The 24,653-nt window shown below is 43.3% G+C and overlaps 1 protein-coding gene across 4 annotated transcripts in view; it reads right to left on the reverse strand.

Annotated features, from left to right (window-relative positions):
- ZFYVE1 (zinc finger FYVE-type containing 1) overlaps window positions 1-24,653 on the reverse strand; it is a 47,935-nt gene that overhangs the window by 11,888 nt on the left and 11,394 nt on the right. For all 4 annotated transcript variants that reach the window (XM_027111676.1, XM_027111675.1, XM_027111677.1 and 1 more), the window contains exons 3-4: window positions 13,003-13,507; window positions 7,427-7,641 (exon numbers count right to left, since the gene is read on the reverse strand). In XM_027111676.1, coding sequence (XP_026967477.1) covers window positions 7,427-7,641; window positions 13,003-13,507 — 720 coding nt within the window. The remainder of the gene's footprint in view (window positions 1-7,426; window positions 7,642-13,002; window positions 13,508-24,653) is intronic.

The following is a 24,653-nucleotide window of genomic DNA, read 5'->3' on the forward strand; positions in this document are numbered from 1 at the left end:
GGCCTCTGGAATGAAGTGCCCCAGCACCAACCCCCATGTGCACACCAACCCCTGCCCTCTCCTCCTCACCTTGGCCCTGCCTCTGCGCCAGGCTTCATCCCAGGCCCACAGGCCCTCTCTAATGTATGGCTAACTACTCGTTGATTGGCCAAATCACTGATAACTCTTAGGGCTGTATTTCTCAAACAGCTGTGTGCATAACTCTCTGGGGCTAGCTGGTGGAAAAATAGAGCATTATCTTCCCAATGCATCAATTTACTGAAAGATACGGGGAGGAAGTTATTTTCAGATAAAAAACAAACATGGATATAGTATGAAACTAAATGGAAAATTTGCATAAATAAAACATGAGACCCCCACCAAAGTTATTTTAGCTTGCAGGTGGCAGGTCTGCACTCTGTGCCTTTATTTCCTTATCTATAAAATGGGGGTGCTAGCAGTACCTTCCTCAGTAGGGGTCTCCATGGATTACACTGTAAAGATCAAATGAAGTTACTCATGTAGAGCACTTGGCATAGACTGAGAGCTCAGAAAACGTTAGCTGCCATTATTAATATCATCTTTATTTTTTATGCTGAGAACTCTCTTATTCCCTCACTAATTCAGGTAACACAGGGGATATAAGAACTTCTCTCTTTTCCATGATGGCTCATTGGTCTTCATGGCTGTTTGCATTTGTTGGTGAATATTTAGCTGCAAAAAGATGCTTATGTACCTAAAGCAGTGTTAAAATAAGAAAGAAAGGGCTTCCCTGGTGGCGCAGTGATTGAGAGTCTGCCTGCCGATGCAGGGGACACGGGTTTGTGCCCTGGTCCGGGAAGATCCCACATGCCGCGGGGCGCCTAGGCCCGTGAGCCATGGCCACTAAGCCTGCGTGTCCAGAGCCTGTGCTCCGCAACGGGAGAGGCCACAACAGTTAGAGGCCCACATACCGCAAAAAAAATAAAGAAAGAAAAAATAAGAAAGAAAAAACACAGAGCTAACTAAGGAATGCAGAAGTTACTAAGGAGGTATAAGGAAAACCAAAGAATAGCATTTTTAGCCCCAGGTAACTGAAAGGGTAACCTAAGTCCTAGTTTTCCTTAGGAAAAATAATACCAAATTTAGCATGAATCCAACAGCTGGGTTGAATTCAGAAGGCATGCCACTCTCCAGTAAATATAAAATTGCAGCCCAATAATAGTGATAAGCACAAGGTTTTTTCTATTCCAAATTCAAGTGGCCTGGTTCACTTCTCTGAAAGTTCTTCAGAAAAATGGGGGCATTTCTAAGTGTCTCAAGGCTAAGCATAAAACGATCTGCAGCCTGATTCCCATGGGACAAATCCCCACAGAACCACCATCATCACCTGCCCTAGACATTATGTTGGCCAAGGCAACAGTAACTTCTTGTGACATCAGAAAGAGAAGAACTCCTAGACCAACCAGCCTCATCACTTCAGATGCTGGTCACCCATCCTCTCAAATGCTGGGTAACACAAGCATCTCATTTCCCTCACAAGTCACTGAAGAGCTGGCAGTCAGTAGTGAATGAGAACTTACAAGCATCAGGAGGACTTACTGCATCATGAGTATGTGAATAAAACAGTAACTGTTAAAAAGAAAATCTGATGTTCACGTGTTTTAGATACGAGGGTAAGGAGACACTGTTTTCCTTCCTCTATAACCTGATTGTTCCTTTCCAGCGTGGACATGACCACCTAATCCACATACTTCGTCCTTCAAAAATTCCAAACATCACATCATTCCAGGGTTTCTTGGGCTCTCCTCCTCCTGAGGTCCCAAAGCCTTAAGAGGCAGGGAAGGACCTTTCCTGAGAAAGCTTGGGAAAGCACTTGAGGCCAATCTGGAAAAGGTTGCCTGGAGGCCAGATGATCTTGAACTTTAGTTGCCTTGGCAACAGTAGGGCTCTTACTACTGAACCTGTAAGTTTAGCCCCAGTCACCAAAGGCTAGCAGTGAATTTTGATTTGAAATGGAGACTCTTATGTAATCCATGATGCCACCCACCCCCCCGAAAAATATAATAACTTTATAAATACTTAATAGGTGCTTCCTGATGTGACAGAATTAGAAAGTCAGAGTTTCTAGTTTTAGAGATTGGAGGCTAAAGGAGATATTACATAAAACCTATCGAATTCAACTTTAAAATTGTTCTCTCCATTATTCAGAACTGTAAATACAGGCAACAATGGTTAATTCAATATTCAATTCCCTTATTCAGTAGGGACCTAAGCATCTCTTTTCTTTAAATAGACTTACTTGATCAGTGAGAATATGCCCTGCTGGTAGGTATCTGGGCTGTTGCTACTGTGGAAACAGAGCAAAGGAGTGAGTGGTCAAGAAGTGGGGGAAATAACCCAGCTGGAAAAAAGGGACTGGAGCCTGGACCACAACATGGCTAAATGGGAGGAAGAGTGATCAGGTCAGCAGGATGAATCGGGAAACATAGGGGCAAGCAGCTAGAGCAGAAAGAGACTGTAGATCTCTCTCTCACTCACGCTCACTCACATACACACACACACACACACACTCACACATTCTACAAACTCCTCAATCTTTCTCATTAATCACATTTCCTTTTCAATAATGAACATGAAAAGAGAATATGGAGAAGGAAAAAAGATTAAACTTCCCTAGGATCCGATATATTTAGGGAGAAAATATACATATACATTATATACATATACTTCTGTATGCACTGACGTAGCACCAAAATTTCTAGAGGCATAAACAAGAAAGTATTAACAACAGTTATCATACAGTGAGAGGGGAGAGGAGAGAAAGGGACTTAAGTCATGTCTTACATGTTTCTGTACTATTTGAGTCGTTTATCACAAACACACATTGCTTTCTAATTTAAAAAATAACTTTTTAAATTAACCAAACACACAAATACAACTTATAAGAATGTCCTTTCTAAAGGCAATTGGCAATATGCATCAGGAACCTTTAAAGGTGACCACACCTTCTGACCTTCTTAAAAGTTGAGTAACTACTGAGAAGGAATACAACACAGGGTTATATAGACTTGGGAGTCAGACTATCTGGTTCAATCTCTCCACCACTTATTAGAGGAGTCATCTCAGGCCAATCAATGAACCTCTCTGTGCCTCCATTTCTCCACCTCAGAGTTGGTATGAGGATTAAAAGAATGAATACACGTGCGGTGCAGAGCACAGTACATGGCATCAGTAAACACTCCAGAAAGGTTGGCCAGCAGTAGTATTGGGAGTTGTAATTTATCCTAAGGAAACAGGCAGAATGTGGGCAATACCTTTAAATACTTGGAAAATATAATAAGGAAAAAGGGAAACTACTATTAAAATAAGGGCAGAATTACTAAATGTAAAAAATGATCCATTCATATAAATGAAAAAGCATGGAGCTATTTTAAAAACATGTTTTCATAGAAATATTTAATAGCATGGAAAAAATGCTAGGCTTCAATGTTCCATGAAAAAAAAGGTATATTAAGTGTACACACATACATCACAACCCCAATTCTCTTTTTAAAATAAGTAGCAAAGAATCATATAATACCCCATTTTTATTTATCTATTTTTTGCACACTGTTTTTCTTTGCTATTACAAGGATGCTACTATTAACTTCCTCACATAGTTCTCTGTGTTCCTGTGGGAGAGTTTCTTTAAGGCAAATTCCTAGAAATGATATGATTAGAATATATATTATGCATATCTTTACCTCTACTATTGCATTTCAAAGTGGTTGTACTAATTTTACTTCCACTGGAAGTTTATAAGAGTTTACATTGCTTCATACCCTTTTTGACATTTTATTGCCAAACTTAGTGTTTGCCCTTGCATGGTTGTGGTCTTAATTTCTTTGATTACTAGAGAGTTGAGATTTTTTTATTTGTGCATCACAGTCTTGACTGCCTCTTATGTGATTTGTCTCTCCATTTTTCCAAAAGGTTTATACATTTTTTCCTAACAATATTCCTGCATACTTTATGTAAAATAAAAAGAAAATCATATAGGAAACAAAATCATATTGGAATATATTCCTAGGCTTCCTGAAGTGTTTACTCAGTGAGTTAGTGAGGAACTGGACAAGGTAAAGCATAAATACCAGGAGAGAAAGAAAAAAAATGGAAGAATCAGAAAGCCAAACAAGTTATTTTGGCACTGATAATTTATCTGCTTATGACCATCCCAGCTCTTTTGTTCCAAAAAGGATTCAAGGCTGCTTATTTTTTTAAAAAATACAACACAAGGGCTTCCCTGGAGGCGCAGTGGTTGAGAGTCCGCCTGCCGATGCAGGGGACACAGGTTCGTGCCCCGGTCCGGGAAGATCCCACATGCCGCGGAGGGGCTGGGCCCGTGAGCCATGGCCGCTGAGCCTGCGCGTCCGGAGCCTGTGCTCCGCAACGGGAGAGGCCACAACAGTGAGAGGCCTACGTACGGCAAAAAAAAAAAAAAAAAAAATACAACACAAAACAAAAAATAAGTGGAGAAAAATAAACGACCATTATTATCCACTGCTATAAACTATGAAGAGTGTATTTTAACAGCAATAAAACTCTCCTGCGTCAATTTGCCTAATGCAGACCTTAAAGGTAGTTTTCTATTAGAGTGATTACCAGAGAATTAACAACTTCTAATTGAAACAAAACAACAACCAGAAAAAGACAAAAACAATTTTTTCAAGGATTTGAGTAAGTTCCAAGACCCCACAGCTCCCTGGGGAGAGCCCAAAACACATGCTTAAACAGGTAACTCCTTCCCATGCACAGAGCAGTGGGCCCACATCTCAGTACAGCACAGACCCTGCCTCAGAGAACAGAATATATAGGAGCCAGGTAAACTCTGAGGACAGCACTTACCAAGAAGCCTCAAAACTCCAGCTGACCAGGCTCATTTTAATCACAGAAAGCTTCATGAATCATATCACTTCATAAGAATACACTATAACTCTTTTTCTCAAAAGTACCTAACAATGGGACTTCCCAGTGGCACAGTGGTTAAGAATCCACCTGCCAATGCAGGGGACACAGGTTCGATCCCAGGTCCAGGAAGATCCCACATGCCACAGAGCAACTAAGCCCACGCACCACAACTACTGAGCCTGCGCTCTAGAGCCCATGAGCCACAACTACTGAGCATGCGTGCCACAACTACTGAAGCCCGCGTGCCTAGAGCCCGTGCTCCACAAGAGAAGCCACCGCAATGAGAAGCCTGTGCACCGCAACAAAGAGTAGCCCCCGCTTGCCACAACTAGAGAAAGCCTGCGCGCAGCAACGAAGACTCAATGTAGCCATAAATAAATAAATAAATAAATAAATTTTTTTTCAGTACCTAACAAACTGGCCTGGAGTAGGACATCCAAGACACCTGAGGGTAGAATCCCTGACCACTAACTACTGCTTAGAGCACTCAGTGTCCCTGAAGGTCTTATTTAAACTTTAAGCTGGGTTAGCTTTGAGAAAACCTAAGGAACTCTAGAATCCAGCCATTGGCCTAGTCGTCAATGTTCATACTTATCAGATTTTACAGCCCTTTGTATAACATAGCATGGATTCCCCTCTTATAAAAATGCTTGCAATACTTGGGTGTAATCTTCCACTTGACTACCTTTGAGCCATTACAATGGACAGTAGCCAATAAATCTAAGTATACTTTAACCTCAAATTCTAATTAGAAATATGTATTTCATGAATTATTCAAATATAATCATTTTTCATAGTTTTTTTCCCTTAACATTATTCACATTAGTTAACACTTATGGAACATTTACTATATACCAACTACTTTGCTTCTTAAAGTATGCGTTCTCATTTAATCCCCTCCTCAACTTCATTAGGAACTTCAGTAGGAATACCCTCCTCAACTTCATTAGGAACATCCTACTATTGCCCCTTTTTTACAGACGAGGAAGAAGGTCTGAAGAAGTACAATAAGGGCAAGGATTGTTGTCTATCTTATTTTCCACTGTATTCCCAGCACCTGAAACTCTTCTACCTGACACAAAGATTCACTCATTTATTTGTTGAATGAATGAACAAACGAAAGACAAACTAATTTCCTAAGACCAAGCAGCAGGTAAATGGCGGAAATGGGATCCCAACACAAGTCTGTCTGACTCCAAAGCGCAAGCTTTTATAGTCCATTCAGGCTGCTATAACAAAATACCACAGACTGGGTAGATTATTAACAACAGAAATTTATTCCCCACAGTTCTGCAGGCTGGAAGTCCAAGATCAGGGTGCCAGCATGGTGGCCTTCCAGTGAGGGCCTGCTTTCTGGTTCACAGATGGTGCCTTCTCACTGTGTCCTCTCTTGGTGGAAGGGGCTAGGGAGCTCTCTGGGGCTTCTTCTTTTTATTTTTTTTTAACATCTTTGTTGGAGTATAGTTGCTTTACAATGTTGTGTTAGTTTCTGCTATATAACAGAGTTAATCAGCCATATGTATACATATATCCCCATATCCCCTCCCTCTCACGTCTCCCTCCCTATCCCACTCTGGGGCTTCTTTTATAAGAGCACTTTTATAATGTCACTTATGAGGGCTCCATCTTGATGACCCAATCACCTCCCAAAAGCCCTCCATCACATTGGGCATTAGGATTTCAACATATGAATTTTGGGAGGATACAAACATCCAGCCTTTACCAAGCACTATGCAAAAACCACAAACCATTTTTGAGGGGTAACTTTTCATCCACCACCCCCCCTTTTTCTTTTTACCTTTTCATTTTGATATAATTTCAAACCCGTAGAAAAGTTGCAAGAATAGTACAAGGAACTCCCATATACAATTTACCCAGATTCATAAATTGTTTACATTATGTCCCACTGCAAACTTTTTAAACTCAATGGATTAAGCAAATCAGCATATGCCCAAAGTCTGTTGCAGGGTAAACCAGGGCTGACCTAGCTTTACGCAAAAGCACTCCTCCTATCCCTTCCAGTCTCAGGCTCTATGCCCTAACCGTCAGGGCACCCTCAAATCCCTAGCTCAAGTCTTCATGTCCACACTTGCTGTCCCTTCTCCAAATCCCACACTCCCAGCACTGCCCCAAAGGCCCTGCTCCCTCCCTGCTCCTCTGTACTCAGTCTGCAGGCATGGTGACACAGAGGTATACAAAAAGCAAACTGCAAAAAAGGAAGCAGAACTGGCAGGAATTGATTTGATGAATACCTTATAAAGAATGGTAAAATAAGGTTTTTCTCCAAGATGAGGACCTGTCACCTTTTAACTATCATCCAAGATTCCTCCATACTCGTGTTCCTGGCAAGATGAGGCCATTCAACAGGTGCAAACTCTACTCATGCCCTTCCTTTCATATATCCTCTCTTTCAAGCCCAGATTTCTAATCACTGGCATCGACAAAAGCTGGAGAATTGAGTGTTCTTACCACCCACTGGTACCCCAATGAGAAGCACTCGGGGCAGAAGCCAACTGACCTTAAGGGCTTTGAAGATGACCCCCGGGTGCCGGGGAGAACGGGTGGTGTTATTCTCTAGTTGTTGCTCCAAAGCACGTCGAAGACCAGAAAAGTCTGTGGGAGGATTGTATGTCCTCGTTCCCTTGTAATGAATAGAACTGAAGGCTTCAGGGAAGCGGCCCAGCTTCCGGAACCGGTCCTGGATGAGCTTCTCGGGCACCTCAGAGGGGTGATCTGGACAAGCAGAAACAGGTACGTGAACAGTGGCCTCTCTTTAAAAGAAAAAAAAAAGTTGCCTGTCTTTCATTATTAAAGGGATATATAGTCTGACTCCGTAAATATAAAGTACATAAACAGGCAGAACTGATCTATGCTGTTGGAATTCAGGTTACCTTTGCCTAGAAGGGAGCACAAGCTGGGACATGGGTGCTGGTGTGTCATGATCTAGTACTGAATTCACATGTATGCTCAGCTTGTGAAAATGCATCACATATACACTTTTGATATAATGTGCACTTTTTGGTATGTATGTTACATTTCAAGGAAGTGCCTTTTAAAAAAAAAGTGCTCACTGTAAAAAATCCAAACATGGACTTCCCTGGTGGCTCAGTGGTTAAGAATCCGCCTGCCAATGCAGGGGACATGGGTCCGATCCCTGGTCTGGGAAGATCCCACATGCCACAGAGCAACTAAGCCTGTGCACAACTACTGAGCCTGAGCTCTAGAGTCTGTAAGCCACAACTACTGAGCATGTGTGCCACAACTACTGAAACCCACATGCCTAGAGCCCATGCTCCGCAACGGACAAGACACCACAATGAGAAGCCCACACACCACAACGAGAGTAGCTCCCGCTCGCCGCAACTAGAGAAAGCCCGCGTGCAGCAACGAAGACCCAACACAGCCAAAAGAAATAATAAATAAATTTACTTAAAAAGAAAAAATCCAAACATGTCAAAGCATAAAAGGAAAGAAATGTACATCCTCTGCTCCCTCCTCCTCCTCATCAAAGGTAACTACAGGCCAATGTTTACACTTTCAGACTTTCTTTTCTTACTCAATTACCAACACATTTATGCAACTTGCTTTCATCACTTAATAACATACTGTAAATATGTCCTTGTCATGTTATACTCTGCGACATTCCTTATTCTTTTTTAACAGCTACACAGTCTTCTATTCTATGGACGTATTCCACCAGTCACCTACGAACGAACATTTAAAATAAATAGCTACTTTGAAAGTGCTGGTCTTATGCTGGTGAAGCTGTGGACAAACTGCCAACGTGTGAGGGTATCAGCCTCCCCATAGTTTCACCAACATTTATCCAGAAATTTGGGGAGTAGCAGTATAAACAGATGCAATAAATATTTTGGAGGTAAAACTTGGAAGGACTTTTAAATTTCCTTTAATACTTTAACAACAAAATCACTCCAATTAACACTGGAAATGTGGCTTTAGCTCATATTTAAAGGTACAGACATCAAAGAAGTAGCCAAAATTCTGCAGTCAATCCCTAACCCCATCTCTTCCTGAACTCTTCCTGTGAGTCACTCTTGAAGGAAGGAGCAGCCCATCAGCAAGTGACTTCTCCCAAAGGCACCCAGAAGCCTGACCACCTTCACTTTCTCCCAGCATCAGCTCACAGCTTGTCCCTGAACAAGTAACACTCCCAAATGATTATGGAGCTTGGTCTGCTCGTTTGTAAAACAGAGATAATTCATTTGCCTACTAACTCCCACCTAGGAATCCTCTGTCCAGAAAAAGACCAGGATCTAACAAAATTCAAAAGTCTACAAGACAGAGAAATATGTAATTATCAATTTGCCCACAATTTTGGCACCTCTCCTACCCTGCATAAACTCTGGCTGTCTTGGTTCCATCTCAAGGTTTCAGGAAACAGTGATGGTATTCCAGAAACAACTCTGGATTTAGGAGTTAGAGACCTTGTTTTGAATCCCAATTTTGCAACCTGCTAGCTGGAACCTCCTTGGTTACATAACCTAAGCTGAGTTCAGTTTCTTCATCTGTAAAATATGGCTGCTGTTGACTGAGCTGAATAACAAGGATATCTTAAGTTAGCGTTTATTTTTAGAAAGTGTTGGGACTTCCCTGGCAGTCGAGTGGTTAAGACTCCACACTTCCACTGCAGGGGGTGCAGGTTCGATCCCTGGTCAGGGAACTAAGATCCCACAATGCCGCGTATCGCAGCCAAAAAATAAAAATAAATTTAAAAAATAAATTCTAAAAAATATGTTTTTAATGTTATTCAGCATTTTTTTTTTTTTTTTTTTTTGGCTGTGTTGGGTCTCCGTTGCTGCGCGTGGGCTTTCTCTAGTTGCAGCGAGCGAGGGCTACTCTTCGTTGCAGTGTGCGGGCTTCTCACTGCGGTGCCTTCTCTTGTTGGGAGCACGAGCTCTAGAGCACAGGCTCAGTAGTTGTCGCACATGGGTTTAGTTGCTCCGCGACATGTGGGATCTTCCCAGACCAGGGTTCGAACCCATGTCCCCTGCATTGGCAGGTGGATTCTTAACCACTGCGCCACCAGGGAAGCCCTCAGCATTTATTTTTTTAAAAACAAATAAATAAACAAACACCTAGCATAGTGCATGGCACACAGCCAAAAAAAAAGTTACTTTTGAAAGGCTAGTTATTTCAAAATCCTGAACTGGAAGTTAGACCTTCCCCTCACCAAAGTTGTAAAGATCCAAAGTGGCAGAAAAAGGCTGATCACAGGAGGCACCCTAAAGTCAGCATTTCCAACCCCCTCTCCTTATCTCAGAGTCACATGCTAATGAGGCTCTTCTTCCACTCCGGAATATTTAGATTTCTCATCTTCCCACTAGACCCAGGTCCTTCAGATTCTAACTCCTTAATACAGTCCCAGTCTGTCCACTTCCCGCCTACTGCCCCTGCCCTGGCTCAGGCCCCATCACTCCTCACCTAGTACGGTGATAACCTTCTGGCCATCTCCCTGCCTCCAGGCATGCCTCTCTAGTTCATCCTGCAAAAGGCCGCAGGGGATCTTCTGAAAATACAGATCTGATCACGTAACTCCCTGCTTAGAATCCTTCAGGGGCTCTTGTCATACTTGTGACCTCAATCAAGGCCATCCACGCATGATCTGATCCCTGAGTATGTCCACTACTCCCTCCCACACCATCTATGCTTCAGACACACTGAGCCCCTTCATTCAGCAAATATCTGATGAGAGCCTACTGTGTGTCAAGCACTCATCCAGGCTCTTCAAAGGCAGCAGTGAATAAGACAGGCAAGGTTCCTGCCTTCACGGAGTTGCCATTCCAAGGGGAAAAGGCCAAAAACAAGTAAGCAAACAAACAGGATGATTTCAGACAGCGACAGGTGCCCTGATGCACATGAACAAGGTGATGCAGTAAGACTGTGACCACCGGGGTGCAGGAAGGACCACTTTAAAGGAGACACTTGGGAAAGGCTCCAATGGGGTGAGAGTTGAGATGAATCTGAAAGAGGACGGCTAACTGGGGAAAGACTGTTCCAGGCAGACAGAGTAGCATATGCAAAGATGGGAACAGAGAAAAGGCTGGTATAGCTAGCGGAGAGAGTGAAAGGGGGTAACTAGAGAAAGAGTTCAGAAACAGAGGCAGGAGGTAGAGTGAGGACACCGTAATTAGGAGTTTAGATTTTTTTTTTTTTTTTTGCTGCTTTGGGTCTTCATTGCTGCGCATGGGCTTTCTCTAGTTGCAGCGAGCGGGGGCTACTCTTCGTTGCGGTGCGCAGGCTTCTCATTGCAGTGGCTTCTTTTGTTGTGGAGCACAGGCTCTAGGCACGCGGGATTCAGTAGTTGTGGCATGCGGGCTCAGCAGTTGTGGTTCGCGGGCTCTAGAGCTCAGGCTCAGTAGCTGCGCACGGGCTTAGTTGCTCCGCGGCAGGTGGGATCTTCCCGGACCAAGGCTCGAACCCATGTGCCCTGCATTGGCAGGCGGATTCTTAACCACTGTGCCACCAGGGAAGTCCTGGATTTTTATTTATTTATTTTTGTCTGCACTGGGTCTTCGTTGCTGTGCGCAGGCTTTCTCTAGTTGAGGTGAGTGGGGGCTACTCTTTGTTGTGGTGCGCAGGCTTCTCATTGAGGTGGCTTCTCTTGTTGTGGAGCACAGGCTCCCGTAGTTGTGGCACGTGGGCTCAGTAGTTGTGGCTCATGGGCTCTAGAGCACAGGCTCAGTAGTTGTGGCGCACGGGCTTAGTTGCTCCGCAGCATGTGGGATCTTCCCGGACCAGGGCTCAAACCCGTGTCGCCTACACTGGCAGGCAGCTTCTTAACCAGTGTGCCACCAGGGAAGCCCTGGATTTTATTTTGATTTAGTGGAAAGCTATTGGCAGGTTGGAAGCAAGAGTATGACATGATCTAAATTATAAATTAAGCTTTTAAAAAGCATCACTCCCCATGCTTTGTGGAGGACGCATTGAAGGGGGTGAGAATGGAATCCAGGAACTCACTGTACAACTACCTACAGTTCCCTGGACACAACGAGCTCTTCAAAATACTAGGGGTTTGCTCTTTCTGGAGCATCCTTACTCCCCTCCTCTATATAGCCGAGTCTCTAGAGTTCAAATGTCACCTCCTCTTTCCTAGATCCCATAAGGAGGTGTAAAGGGCCCCTCTTCTGCACTCTCACAGCTCCAGGACCTACATCCACCACAGAACAGAACACGTGTGGTCTCTCCAACTAGACTATCAGCTATTCGAGGGTGGGAACTGTTTTTTGTTTTTCAGCTTGGGGCCCCAGTGCTCAGCACATGACATTGTGCACTTAATAGACTTTGTTGACTGAATGAACGTAAATAATGTAACTGTTTTAGGGGCCCACACTACCGTCCCTACCTGCATCCAATCACTGTCACTGCACCTGCTCCCTCATCCTCCCACTCAGGTGATGCTCTTGCTTCCCATTTCTTTAAGAAAATAGAAACAATAAGACAGCTTACACACACACATCCACCACATCTGCCTACTTACCAGTAACCATGTCCATATAATCTACCTTCTCTCCTGCTGTCATGGATGAACTGTCCATGCCCCTAAGGTCAACCCTCCACCTGTACATCACTCCTGCTCTCTCTCTTACATCTGCACTTCTTCTTTTCTAGTGAATCATTCCCATCAGTACACAAGTGTCTGCAATACCTCACATCTTAAATTTTTAAAAAGGGAAAACTCCTTGAAGTCCCAAATCAGCCTCCAGCTATCACTTCATTTGTCTGCTTCCCTTTATAGAAAGAACTCTTTGAAAGAGGTGAATATACTACCTTAAGTTTTCTCCTTCTGTTCTCTTGATCCCACTCTGATTAGGCTTTCATGCCCACCATCCCTGGGAAACAGTCTTGTCCAGATTCCCAAGGACTCTAAACCGCCAAAGCCAACAGGCAATTCTCAATCCACATCCTGATCATGAGCAGATTCTGACGTGGTTAATCACTCCATCCCTCTTGAGACACTTCCTTATGTCTTGCCCCAGCAGAAATTTTTCTGGGCAATCTACCACCACCAAGTTGCTACTGCAGCCCAATGTACCCAGGAAGGTCAACGTGTGACATAGTACCCCATCTACTCACCAGAGCCTAGCAGCTGAGTGTGCACAGTCTCATGGAAAATGATAACAGCAGGGCCCAGGGTGGACAGGGGGACATCCAGGCCACAGCGGGCAGTGGTAGCCTTGAGCTCCTTGGTGAAGTGCTTCAGGTAAGCTTCTGAGGCGTCCCCAAGGAACTTGAAGAGGTCATTGTGCAGCCGGTCTGCGTGAGTTCGATAGATGACGAGGTCTGAGATGGCCAGGACCTTAAGCAGCAGCCGTGTTCTCTGGCTTAGGTTCACTGTAGCCCCCAAGAGCCCTTCTGTGTCTATCACTGCTACTTTGTGGACTGGGTCATATGCTGCCCACACTCCCACAGTGCAGGACTCCTGGGCAGGGGAGGTTTTGAAGACTTCCCGGCCATAAAAGAAAGTGTGGTTGAGGGTATGAGACTTCCCATCCCCAGTATTTCCAAAAATGGAAACCACTTTCAGATGCTGATCAGGTTTGCAGTCCAATTTCCTAATAAAGTCCTCTTCATTCGTTACCTTCCCAAAAAAAGGAAAAAACAAAAAAGACAATGAAATATGGAAACTGCAAAATAGCTAGAAACACCTGCAAGAAGAACAAGTGCTTCCCAGGGCCCCTTGATTGACTTGTCAAGGTGGCAAGGAAAAGAAGTCCCAGGATAAAAGCCTCTCACCCAGCACTTACCCCTAGCAAACAGCTAACGGGAACTTTTAAAGCCTCAGTCAGTATAAGAACTTAGTGGTCATGAAAGAGCTAAAACTATAAACTCTTAGAAGAAGACATAGGAGGAAATTTTATGACCGTGGATTAGGCAAAGGCTTCTTAGATATGACACCAAAAGCAATACAACAAAAGAAAAAAGAGATAAAATGAACTTCATCAAAATTAAAAGCTTTTATTCTGCAAAGGATTCCATCAAGTGAAAAGACAACCCAAAGAATGGGAAAAATATTTGCAAATCACATATCTGATAAGGGACTAGTGGTCCAGAATACAGAAATAATTCCTATAACTCAACAAGAAAAAAATAACCTAATTAAATATTAAGCAAAAAATCTGCATAGACATTTCTCCAGAGAAGATATATAAATGGTCAATAAGCACATGAAAAGATGCTCAACACCATAGTCATCAGGGAAATGCAAATCAAAACCACAACGGGTAGGGAACGGGCAGCGTTTAAAAAAAAAAAAAAAAAAAAAACCACAACGAGATATCCCTTCACACCCACTAGGATGGCTATGATCAAAAAGATAATAGCAAGTTTTGGTGAGAATATGGAGAAATTTCAATGCTCATACACTGCTGGTGAGAATGTTAAATGGCACAGCCACTCTGCAACACAGTGTGGCAGCTTCTCAAAAAGTGAAGCATAGACTTACCATATGTCTCAGTAGTTCCACTCCTAGGTATAAACCAAGAGAACTAAAAACACATGTCCACACAAAACCTGAACATGAATGTTCATAGCAGCATTATCCATAATAGCCAAAGGTGGAAACAAGCCACATGTCCATCAACTGATGAATGGATAAACAAAATGTGGTATATCATACAATGAAATATTATTCAACCATAAAAAGGAAGTACTGATATATGCTACAACGTGGATGAACCTTAAAAACATTATATTAAGTGAAAGAAGCCGGACACAAAATGTTACATATTCTATAATTCCATTTATATGAAATGTCCACTACAGGCCAATTCATAGAGACAGAAAGTATGTTAGTGGTTGCCAGAGGCTAGGGGAAGCAGGAATAGGGAGTGACTGCTAATGGTACAGGGTTTCTATTTGGGGTGATGAAAATGTTCTGGAATTAGATAGTGCTAAGGGCTGTACAACTTTATAAATATACTAAAAACACTGAACTGTAGAATTGTATACTTTAAAAGGATGACAAATACATGGTATGTGAATTACATCTAAATAAAACTGTTTAAAAAAAAGAAGAAGAACTTATTAGTCAAATTTTATCCATCCATAATTCCTCTGTACAGTTTAAAGAACACTGCAGTCCTTGTAAAAAGTCAGGCCAGGGGACTTCCCTGGTGGTCCAGTGGGTAAGACTCCACGCTCCCAATACAGGAGGCCGAGGTTCAATCCCTGGTTGGGGAACTAGATCCCGCATGCATGCTGCAACTAAGAAGTCCTCATGCCACAGTGAAGATCCCACGTGCTGCAACTAAGACCCGGCGCAGCATGAATGTGTGAATGAATGAATAAATAAATAAATCTTTAAAAAAAAAAAAAAAGTCATGCCAGGAAGGAAGAGACCTGGTGCCAGTGAGATCCCAGACTGCAGCTCCAGAAAGATGCTCAGGGTCTCTAACTCTTACAATACAGAACCCCGGGGTCAAAGCTCCTAATTCAAATAGGCAGTGTTCTACTCCAGCTAAAGGAGTGATGAACCTTTACACCTAGCATCCTCCAGCCACAAGAGAAAAAACACTGCTGTCATTGTCACTGTTACTGTCATTGTTCTGTCATTAACACGGTTCAGCTGGGAACTACATATCCTAGAATCCCTTTCCCCCTACGATTCTGGGTTAGAGTTGGCCAAAGAGGAACGTGCATAAAATCTGGAAGGCAGAAGTGAAGGGCTGGCCATCCCTTTCTGAAGGTCTTTTCACAGTCAGATACAGTACAAGTCATAATCAGAGGGGCCCTGTCAGTTCTCCGGCTGGATTCCCCAGGTCCCAAATCTTTTCTGTGTGTATTTTTGTTCCAAAGGCTCACACCTGCAACTCTTCTTCAGAGGCCGGTTATCAGGCTACTAGACTTAGTCAAAATCACCTGGGAGTTTACAGCCCCTGAGGGTGACCCTTGGAAATGACCTATGGCTGCAAACATCACGAAAGCTATGAGGCCACTCACATGCCAGAGCTCCCCTGGGGGCCAGGCTGGAGTGGCCTTTGGAGGCCTGGTTGCATCCTGCCTACACCACCCACAATAAGTCACTCACACAGGACCCTGATTCTCAAGAGTCTGCTGGTTTGATAAAGAGAAGTTAGAGAAATGTAGACAGACCACTGGGTGTGATAATATGATGTCTTCATTTCTCATAACTCATCAAGATGGTAAACCACTCATTATTCTATTAATAACATCACTACTGCTATGTTAATAGCCTTAATGTTAATGATAATATTAATAATTTCATTTACTGAATGCCCACTGCAGTGACAGTGCCCTTCACTAGATCCATGAGGGCAGAACTGAGTCTATCTTTACATCCCTAGTACTTCGGACACAGCCTGGCACATAAGAGGAGTTCAATATCTAGTTACTGAATGAATGAATGCCAGGCACCTTGCTAGGTACTTTAACCACTTTTCTCCACCTTGTTATCTTCCACAGGGCTTAACACACAGCAGCATTTGATAATGGGCTCACTGATCTCCCAAGCAACCGAGAGGAACAAGAAGTTACACAGAACAGCCCATTCTGGACTGGTGTCACTCAGTCAGCCTTGTTCCAAGCTGCTAAGCTGGACACAAAAGAAACAAAACAAAATCTCCATAAACCTCTACCAGCAAGGAGTCAGATAAGGTCAGAGGGCCGGCTGCAAGAGCCATGAAACAGTCCTGGGGAAGAAGACTCAGCCCAGGAGTTTTCTCCCCTGGAAATCTACTCCTTCATGAATCTGTTACCCAAAAATCAACAACTGCTATCCAGGATACTCAAGAGTGGGCACCTGAAAAGGGGCCTGTAGGAGCCGTTAGGTACAAAATTAAGTGTCTCAAGATTCATATTGATTAAGTACCACCAAATGACATACATAATATATAGAAATAGCTCATTCGAGTCAGCATTTGGGGATACTACTTTGGAACCAGGTGTCCTGGGGTATGTTAAACATACAAGTTCATGTGTTGGGCATGTGCAGATGGGTCCAGTGCAAAGAATTCTGGGAGGTGGAGCTCAAACCTCAGGCCGATTTTTCTACCAAGGAGCCCTAGATGATCATTTAATATGCACTGATAGCACTTTTTCACATGTAAAATGAGGATATAACCATCTTTGCCTCCCCTGACTGGGTATTGGCTGCTAATCAAATCAACAGATAAATAAGAAAATGCCTGGCAAACTGAAACCATGCTTCATTTTTCCTTCTGCATTTCACATTATTTTGCTCCCTGTTACGCTATTCAATTCATCCTTACCCTGTGGGCATTTTCCCCTGAGCCAGGAAGGAGAGAACAGCCTAGGTGGTAGCAAGATTGGTTTTCAATCAGGGGAGGAGAAGGTCAAGAAAAGATAAGAAGGACTTCCCTGGTGGCGCAGTGGTTAAGAAGTGGTTAAGAATCTGCCTGCCAGGGCGTCCCTGGTGGCTCAGTGGTTAAGAATCTGCTTGCCAATGCAGGGGACACGGGCTCGATCCCTGGTCCAGGAAGATCACACATGCCGCAGAGCAACTGAGTCCGTCCACCACAACTACTGAGCCTGCGCTCTAGAGTCCACGAGCCACAACTACTGAAGCCCGCATGCCACAACTACTGAAGCCCGTGTGCCTAGAGCCCATGCTCCGCAACAAGAGAAGCCACAGCAATGAGAAATGAGACATGTTGGAAATGGTCCTCAGCCCTTACATAACAGCAAAAGCAGGAGCAACACCCCAAAGCCGCTCCTCCCCAACCTCCCGCCTTCAGTCCTCCTCCAGCTTGCATGGACCTCAGGCAAGTCAGAAACACCCAATTCCACTCCCATCTTTGCCACTATGTGGCCTTGGAAAAGCTACTTAACTACTGAAGCCTCAGGGAAATGAGATAATAACAGATACTACTGAAAGGACTAAATGATAAAGCACACAAAGGGCACAGCACAACGCCTGGCAGCAGTAGGCACTTGATGAATATCACTCATTATCTGTAAAGACGAGGCCACTGGGAAAGCCTCCAGGGGCACGGCAGCAGCACCAGCAGCGGGCTCGGGCCTGCTTGTGGCTCTGAAATTGCTCATCCAGGGACTAAAGTAGCCATTGTGGTGAGATCTAAACTGTTCTATCTGAAAATGAAAGATCTCACTGCTTGCTCCTGATAGCTCCTTTCCACTCCCGGTAAGCAAAGCAACATAGTATTATTAATACTGACTTTATAGCTGACTCTTAGTCAAGGTACTATCTAATATCATATCCATCTTGAAGAAACCAAACAGTACACCCCTCTCTCTATCACTGTCTCACCCATAAAGCTTTTCACTTTGTGTAGAGTTCCAAGGAGAGTTCCTAAAATGAAATGTAACAGTACTCGATCATCTCCACTGTTCCAATTCAGAGTTCAAAGCAGTTTACAGCAGTGCAAAGTCAACCTCTGCCCCAAGCAGGCAATGGGAATGATGACAGTCTCCCTCAAGAAATTCCTTCTTAGGGACTTCCCTGGTGGTACTGTGGTTAAGAATCTGCCTGCCAATGCAGGGAACACGGGTTCAACCCCTGGTCCGGGAAGATCCCACATGCTGCGGAGCAACTAAGCCCATGTGCCACAACTACTTAGCCTGAGCTCTAGAGCCTGTGTGCCACAACTACTGAGCCTGCGTGCCACAACTACTGAAGCCTGTGCCCCACAACAAGGGAAGCCACCGCAATGAGAAGCCCGCACACCACAACGAAGAATAGCCCCCGCTCACCTCAACTAAAAAAGACTGTGTGCGGCAACGAAGACCCAACACAGCCAAAAATAAATAAAGTAAATAAATTTAAAAAAAAAGAAATTCCGTCTTAGCCATCAGAGAATTATTCCAAGAAGAATGACCACATGGGCTTTGTTCTGAGGAGGCCTTAGAAGGGAAAAGCAAGAGATGGGATAGAAACTGAAGTAAAAAGGCTTGGAAGGAAGAAAGTTCAACAGAGACTAAAAGTTAAACTCCAAAGACACCGGCAAACACTCCAAAGCAATGAAGCTCCGCACTGAGGTCCTTTCAGTTCTGGTCTCTCTGGGTGAAAAGGATCTGATTTGTACCAACGACAATCAGACAGTCCTCTAAATTTTTATGGTGTTCCCTTAGCTGAGGGCAAAAATCAGCTCCTTCCCCAAAGTAATGGAAAGGGCTCAGGGAAGCGTGGCTGCTCCCCGCCACGACCTAAGGCTCATGATAAATCCCACCCCCGAGCCAACGAAGACAATTTTATCTCTCTCCACTGAGATTCTAAAATTAATCTAAATTAATAAATTATTCCCAAAGTTAAGTTCCCACTAATTACTTTTATGTGATGGTCTGTGGGTTATTCTCCTTTCATTCCGTTTTTGCCTGAGTTCAGAGGAAGAGACAGAACCCAAAGAAACCAAAACAGATTCTTGATCTTATCAGAACTGGGACCACTATTCCAGAAGGAAACTAAAACTTGATTACTTCATTTAATCTGTAGACCAAAAACAGTTGCCTGCCATTTCAGTAAACAAAGAATGCTGCCTGCCATCCTGGTAAACAACGAATGTTGCCCCCATCAAGCCATCAGTCACTGCAGCCACCCCTCCCCCCCATGGTTCACCCTGAGGGGGATTCAGGATGGAGAAAAACAGGATACTGACCCTAGATAGTGAAGATGTATATCAAAGGAATAATTTTAGTGAGCCCAGACTCTTGCATGTTCCCATACACAGAAAAGCACTAAAATCATTAACCTGAGGTGTCTGTTCTTTGTGATTAGAAGTAATCTTTTGATGTTGGACGACAAGGTTTTTGGGGGGGTTTTCCCAGCAAAAACTCCCATATATCCTGGCTCCTCCCTTAACCCCTATGAAACAGTTCCTCAGAGCCATCTAAGAGGCTGTAGTCCAGGCTATAGTCCTCAGTAAGGTCACAGAGTAAAACATAATTCGCAGCTTTTAGGCTGTGTGTTTTTTTTTTTTCAGTCCGCAAATCAACAGACATGTATCAAGCTTCATCTAGTGTCTGGCACTGACCTAATGATGTTAGACCAGCACAAGTATAGAATTTAGGTAACAATTTCCTTCTTCTGTGGGAAGGAAAGGAGAAGCGGAAAGTGAGGGAACTCAAACTCCAGCCAATGATTTAAGTCCATGGCCTAATTTTCAGGCAGAATTTTACTTAAACAGTGTCATACAGATCAGTAGCCACTCCATTTTTAAAGTCCAAAACCAAAGGAGGTTCCATTCCAATAGCAAACTCCTATTGCCAGAAAGTTCTAGTAAGCCTGTTTCCCCCAACCCAGCTAGTTCAGAAAATTACCTTTCATTCTATCCTCAAAGGAGTCTATATTTTTGTGTTTATCCATGTATGTGTCAATAGAGTTTCATGTTAAAACAACTGTTTCTCAATCAAATGTTTTCTTAAGACCGCTGAAGTCACAAGATGGGCCTTGCAAACACATGGAGCACATCTGATAAGGGCAAAGATCACTTTCTTCCACTCCAGTGTCCCCAAAGAGTTCCATTACTTGAGAGGTCAGGAATTCTCCTACCATGTCTTCTAACTACCAGTGGTGCTTCTGACACATAGCCTCACAGCGCTGCCTGCAGCTCCCCTCCTCCTCTAGCAGGAAAGAGAAATGTTTCTGTGTAGAGATGACCCACAAAATAAATTTTTTTAAAGGGTCATTTTTAGCACCATGGTCAGTTTCTTTGACTTCACCCAGCTCATCCAGTTCAGCTCTCCATTTATATCTCCATAAAAAGCTTTCCAAAGCCATGCTGAATTCTGAGGACAGACTGGAAATACCAAGTCATCCTCAAGATCCACGTCATCCTCAAGGGACTCTTCCAAGGGGCTTCCAGATGGAAGATGGAGGCCCCCTTTTAAGTGGCATAGCCTTATCAGATACCCATATCTGGCCAGCTATAAAAACAGACACACGCTCTGGTAAAGGCTCTAGGACCTAGCAGTAACAACACCAGGCTAGACAGAAGACGAGAGCTGAGCACAGGGAACTGTATTCAATATCCTATAATAAACACCAATGGAAAAATTTTTTTAATTTTTTAAAAAGAAAGAGCTAGGCCATCATCAAAAACTCTAGAAACAATATATGCTGGAGAGGGTGTGGAGAAAAGGGAACCCTCCTGCACTGTTGGTGGGAATGTAAATTGATACAGCCACTATGGAGAACAGTATGGAGGTACCTTAAAAAACTAAAAATAGAACTACCATATGACCCAGCAATCTCACTACTGGGCATATACCCTCAGAAAACCGTTATTCAAAAAGATACCTGTACCACAATGTTCACTGCAGCACTATTTACAATAGCCAGGATATGGAAGCAAACTAAATGTCCATCGACAGATGAATGGATAAAGATGTGGCACATATATACAATGGAATATTACTCAGTCATAAAAAATAACGAAATTGAGTTATTTGTAATGAGATGGATGGACCTAGAGTCTGTCATACAGAGTAAACTAAGTCAGAAAGAGAAAAACAAATACCATATGCTAACGCATATATATGGAATCTAGAAAAATGGTACTGATGAACCTAGTGCCACAGCAGGAATAAAGATGCAGACGTAGAGAACAGACTTGAGGACACGGGGGGAAGCGGAAGCTGGGACGAAGTGAGAGAGTGGTATGGACATATATACACTACCAAATGTAAAATAGATAGCTAGTGGGAAGCAGCTGCACAGCACAGGGAGATCAGCTCAGTGCTTTGTGACCACCTAGAGGGGTGGGATAGGGAGGGTGGAAGGGAGGCTCAAGAGGGAGGGAATATGGGGATATATGTATACATATAGCTGATTCACTTTGTTGTACAGCAGAAACTAACACAACATTGTAAAGCAATTATACTCCAATAAAGAGGTTAAAAAAAAAAAAAAAGAAAGAAAGAGCTAGGTTCAGATCCACCTCTACCTGGATCACACTATGGACAATTTACTCAACCCTTGCTCACAGCCTCCATTCCTCACCCACCATCTCTGATAACATTTTCCCATTATTCCTGGTTCCGAGCTTCCCACTACAATGTACTCCAGGCTGGCAAGGGTCTGGGCCATGTTGTTCACCGCTGTAGCCCTAGCACAGAGCCTGACACGTAACAGGAAATCTACACTTATTTGTTAAAAGAATGAATGGACACAGCACAGAATGTCTAAATGCTATATTCCCTCTGGGGAAGGGAACAGCGCAGTGTTACCATTAAGGGTCCAATCTGCCTCGACCACTCACTGACTTTAGAATAAAGAAGTTATTTAACTTCTCTGGGCCTCTGTTTTCTCTCCTGTAAAATGAGGATAACAACACAATCTACTTTACAGGGTCACTGTAAGGATTAAGTGAGTTATTAATGCACATCAAGCACTCAGCACAGTGGAAGCATGCAGTAAATGTGAGAGAAGTGCTGACTGATATTACTGCTGCAGTTGCCCGAGTCTGCCTCTAGGTCACACTCGTCACCACCACCGCAGAATTTCATTACATTATCGATCCCAAGCAAAAACCCTCCAGAGGGAAGGTTTCCAATAAATGTCTCATTAAAGAATCAGGGATAATGGGACAAGTTAGAAATTTGCTCAACACATGCCACTCCCTCCCTCAAAAGGATGTATATTTTCAATTAAAAGAAAAAAGCTGTTAGGACTTCCCTGGTGGCGCAGTGGTTAAGAATCCGCCTGCCAATGCAGGGGACACGTGTTCATGCCCCGGTCCGGGAAGATCCCACATGCCGCAGAGCAACTAAGCCCGTGCGCCACAACTACTGAGCCTGTGCTCTGGAGCCTGCGAGCCACAACTACTGAGCCTGCGAGCCGCAACACTGAAGCCCACGCACCTAGAGCCTGTGCTCCGCAACAAGAGAAGCCACCGCAATGAGAAACCCGTGCACTACAACAAATAGTAGCCCCTGCTCGCCACAACTAGAGAAAGCCCACATGCAGCAATGAAGACCCAATGCAACCAAAAATAAATTTTTTTAAAAAGATGTTATAAGATTGCATAATACATATATTATGCATAAGAAAGCATTCAGTCTTCATAACTATGAAGTCACATGATTCCAAGAATTATTAGTACACTAGAGACTCCCTAAAGTGCCTTTCTCACAGTTTATGTTGAAGATCTTAATGGATGACACAGCTTTATAAGGAGATCTTTGATGTCTGAGGTGGACACTGAAAGGGGCCTGGTTTCTGTTCTACATGGAATGTGATAGTGGAGCCCTGGTGAAGTAACAGTATAGCATATAACTATTTAAGTAACAATAGTAACCACTCCAGCATTATCACCCTCCTCTGAATTTCCATAATGGCCTCTCTGTACTGCTCTGAGGTCATTCACCTTATTTCTTTTTTTTTTTAATTTATTTATTTATTTTATTTTTGGCTGTGTTGGGTCTTCGTTGCTCTGTGCAGACTTTCTCTAGTTGCGGCGAGCAGGGGCTACTCTCTGTTGTGGTGTGCGAGCTTCTCATTGCGGTGGCTTCTCTTGTTGTGGAGCACGGGCTCTAGGCACATGGGCTTCAGTAGTCGTGGCTCGCAGGCTCAGTAGTTGTGGCTCACGGGCTCTAGAGCGCGGGCTCAGTAGTTGTGGTGCACGGGCTTAGTTGCTCTGCGGCATGTGGGATCTTCCCGGACCAGGGCTGGAACCCATGTCCCCTGCATTGGCAGGCGGACTCCTAACCACAGCACCACCAGGGAAGCCCCACCTTACGTCTATGTATTTGGTTGTTGTGGTTGTTGTTGCTCACCGAGCAGCTTGTGGGACCTCAGTTCCCCGACCAGGGATCAAACCGGGGTCAATGGCAGTGGAAGCCCAAGTCTTAACAACTGGACCGCCAGGGAATTCCCTATGTATTTGTTTTCTATTACCACTCGACTGTCCTCTCCTCAAGGGTGAGTTCAGTGTCTTAGTGCCACTTTCTATCTCCCTCAGTTGTCAGCACATCGTAGGCACTCATTAAATGTTTGCTAAATAATGATTAAACTGATTTATTCTCATTAATACATTTTATTCATTCGACAAATATTATTTGAGTGCCTACCATATGCCAAACACTGTTCTAGATGAGGATGAACAGAAGGGGAAAAAAATCACTGTCTGATCAAAATGTTCTAAAATTGACTGTGATGATGGGTGCATAGATCTGCGACTATACTAAAAGCCATTAAACTGTACACTTCAAACGGGTGAATCGTATGGTACGTGAATTATATCTCAATAAAACTATTTTTGAAAAAAGTAAATGCAACCTTAAAAAGGATGGAGATACTAGTGGCTTTCTTCTATTGTAAAATTAAGATAAAATTGTATACTTTTCTGTAGTTCTGTATTTTCAGTATTTTAACATGATAAGTCTATGTTATTTTTATAATTGGAAAATAATAAACATTGTATAAAAAAGACACACAAAAAAACCCACTGCCCTCTGGGATGGACTGCTTAACAGGTACAGGGTTTTCTTTTGGGATGATGAAAATGTTTTAGAACTAGACAGAGGTGGTAGCTGCACAACATTGTGAATATACCAAATACCAATGAACTGTTCGCTTTAAAATGGTTAATTTTATGTTACATGAATTATACCCCAATTAAAAAAAATCACTGTCCTCATAAAGCTTACATTGTAATGGAGAGAAGAAAGACAATAATCAAACAATATATATGGTATAAAAAATGTCCATCGACAGTGAGTGAAGATATCACGGTATATCCACACAATGGAACAAATTACTGGCCACAAGGACCAGAAAGGTGTGCAGAAAG

The sequence above is a fragment of the Aethalodelphis obliquidens genome, unplaced genomic scaffold, assembly GCF_003676395.1.
Source record: "Aethalodelphis obliquidens isolate GAN/ISIS:26980383/991018 unplaced genomic scaffold, ASM367639v1 scaffold10, whole genome shotgun sequence".
Lineage (NCBI taxonomy): Eukaryota > Metazoa > Chordata > Mammalia > Artiodactyla > Delphinidae > Aethalodelphis > Aethalodelphis obliquidens.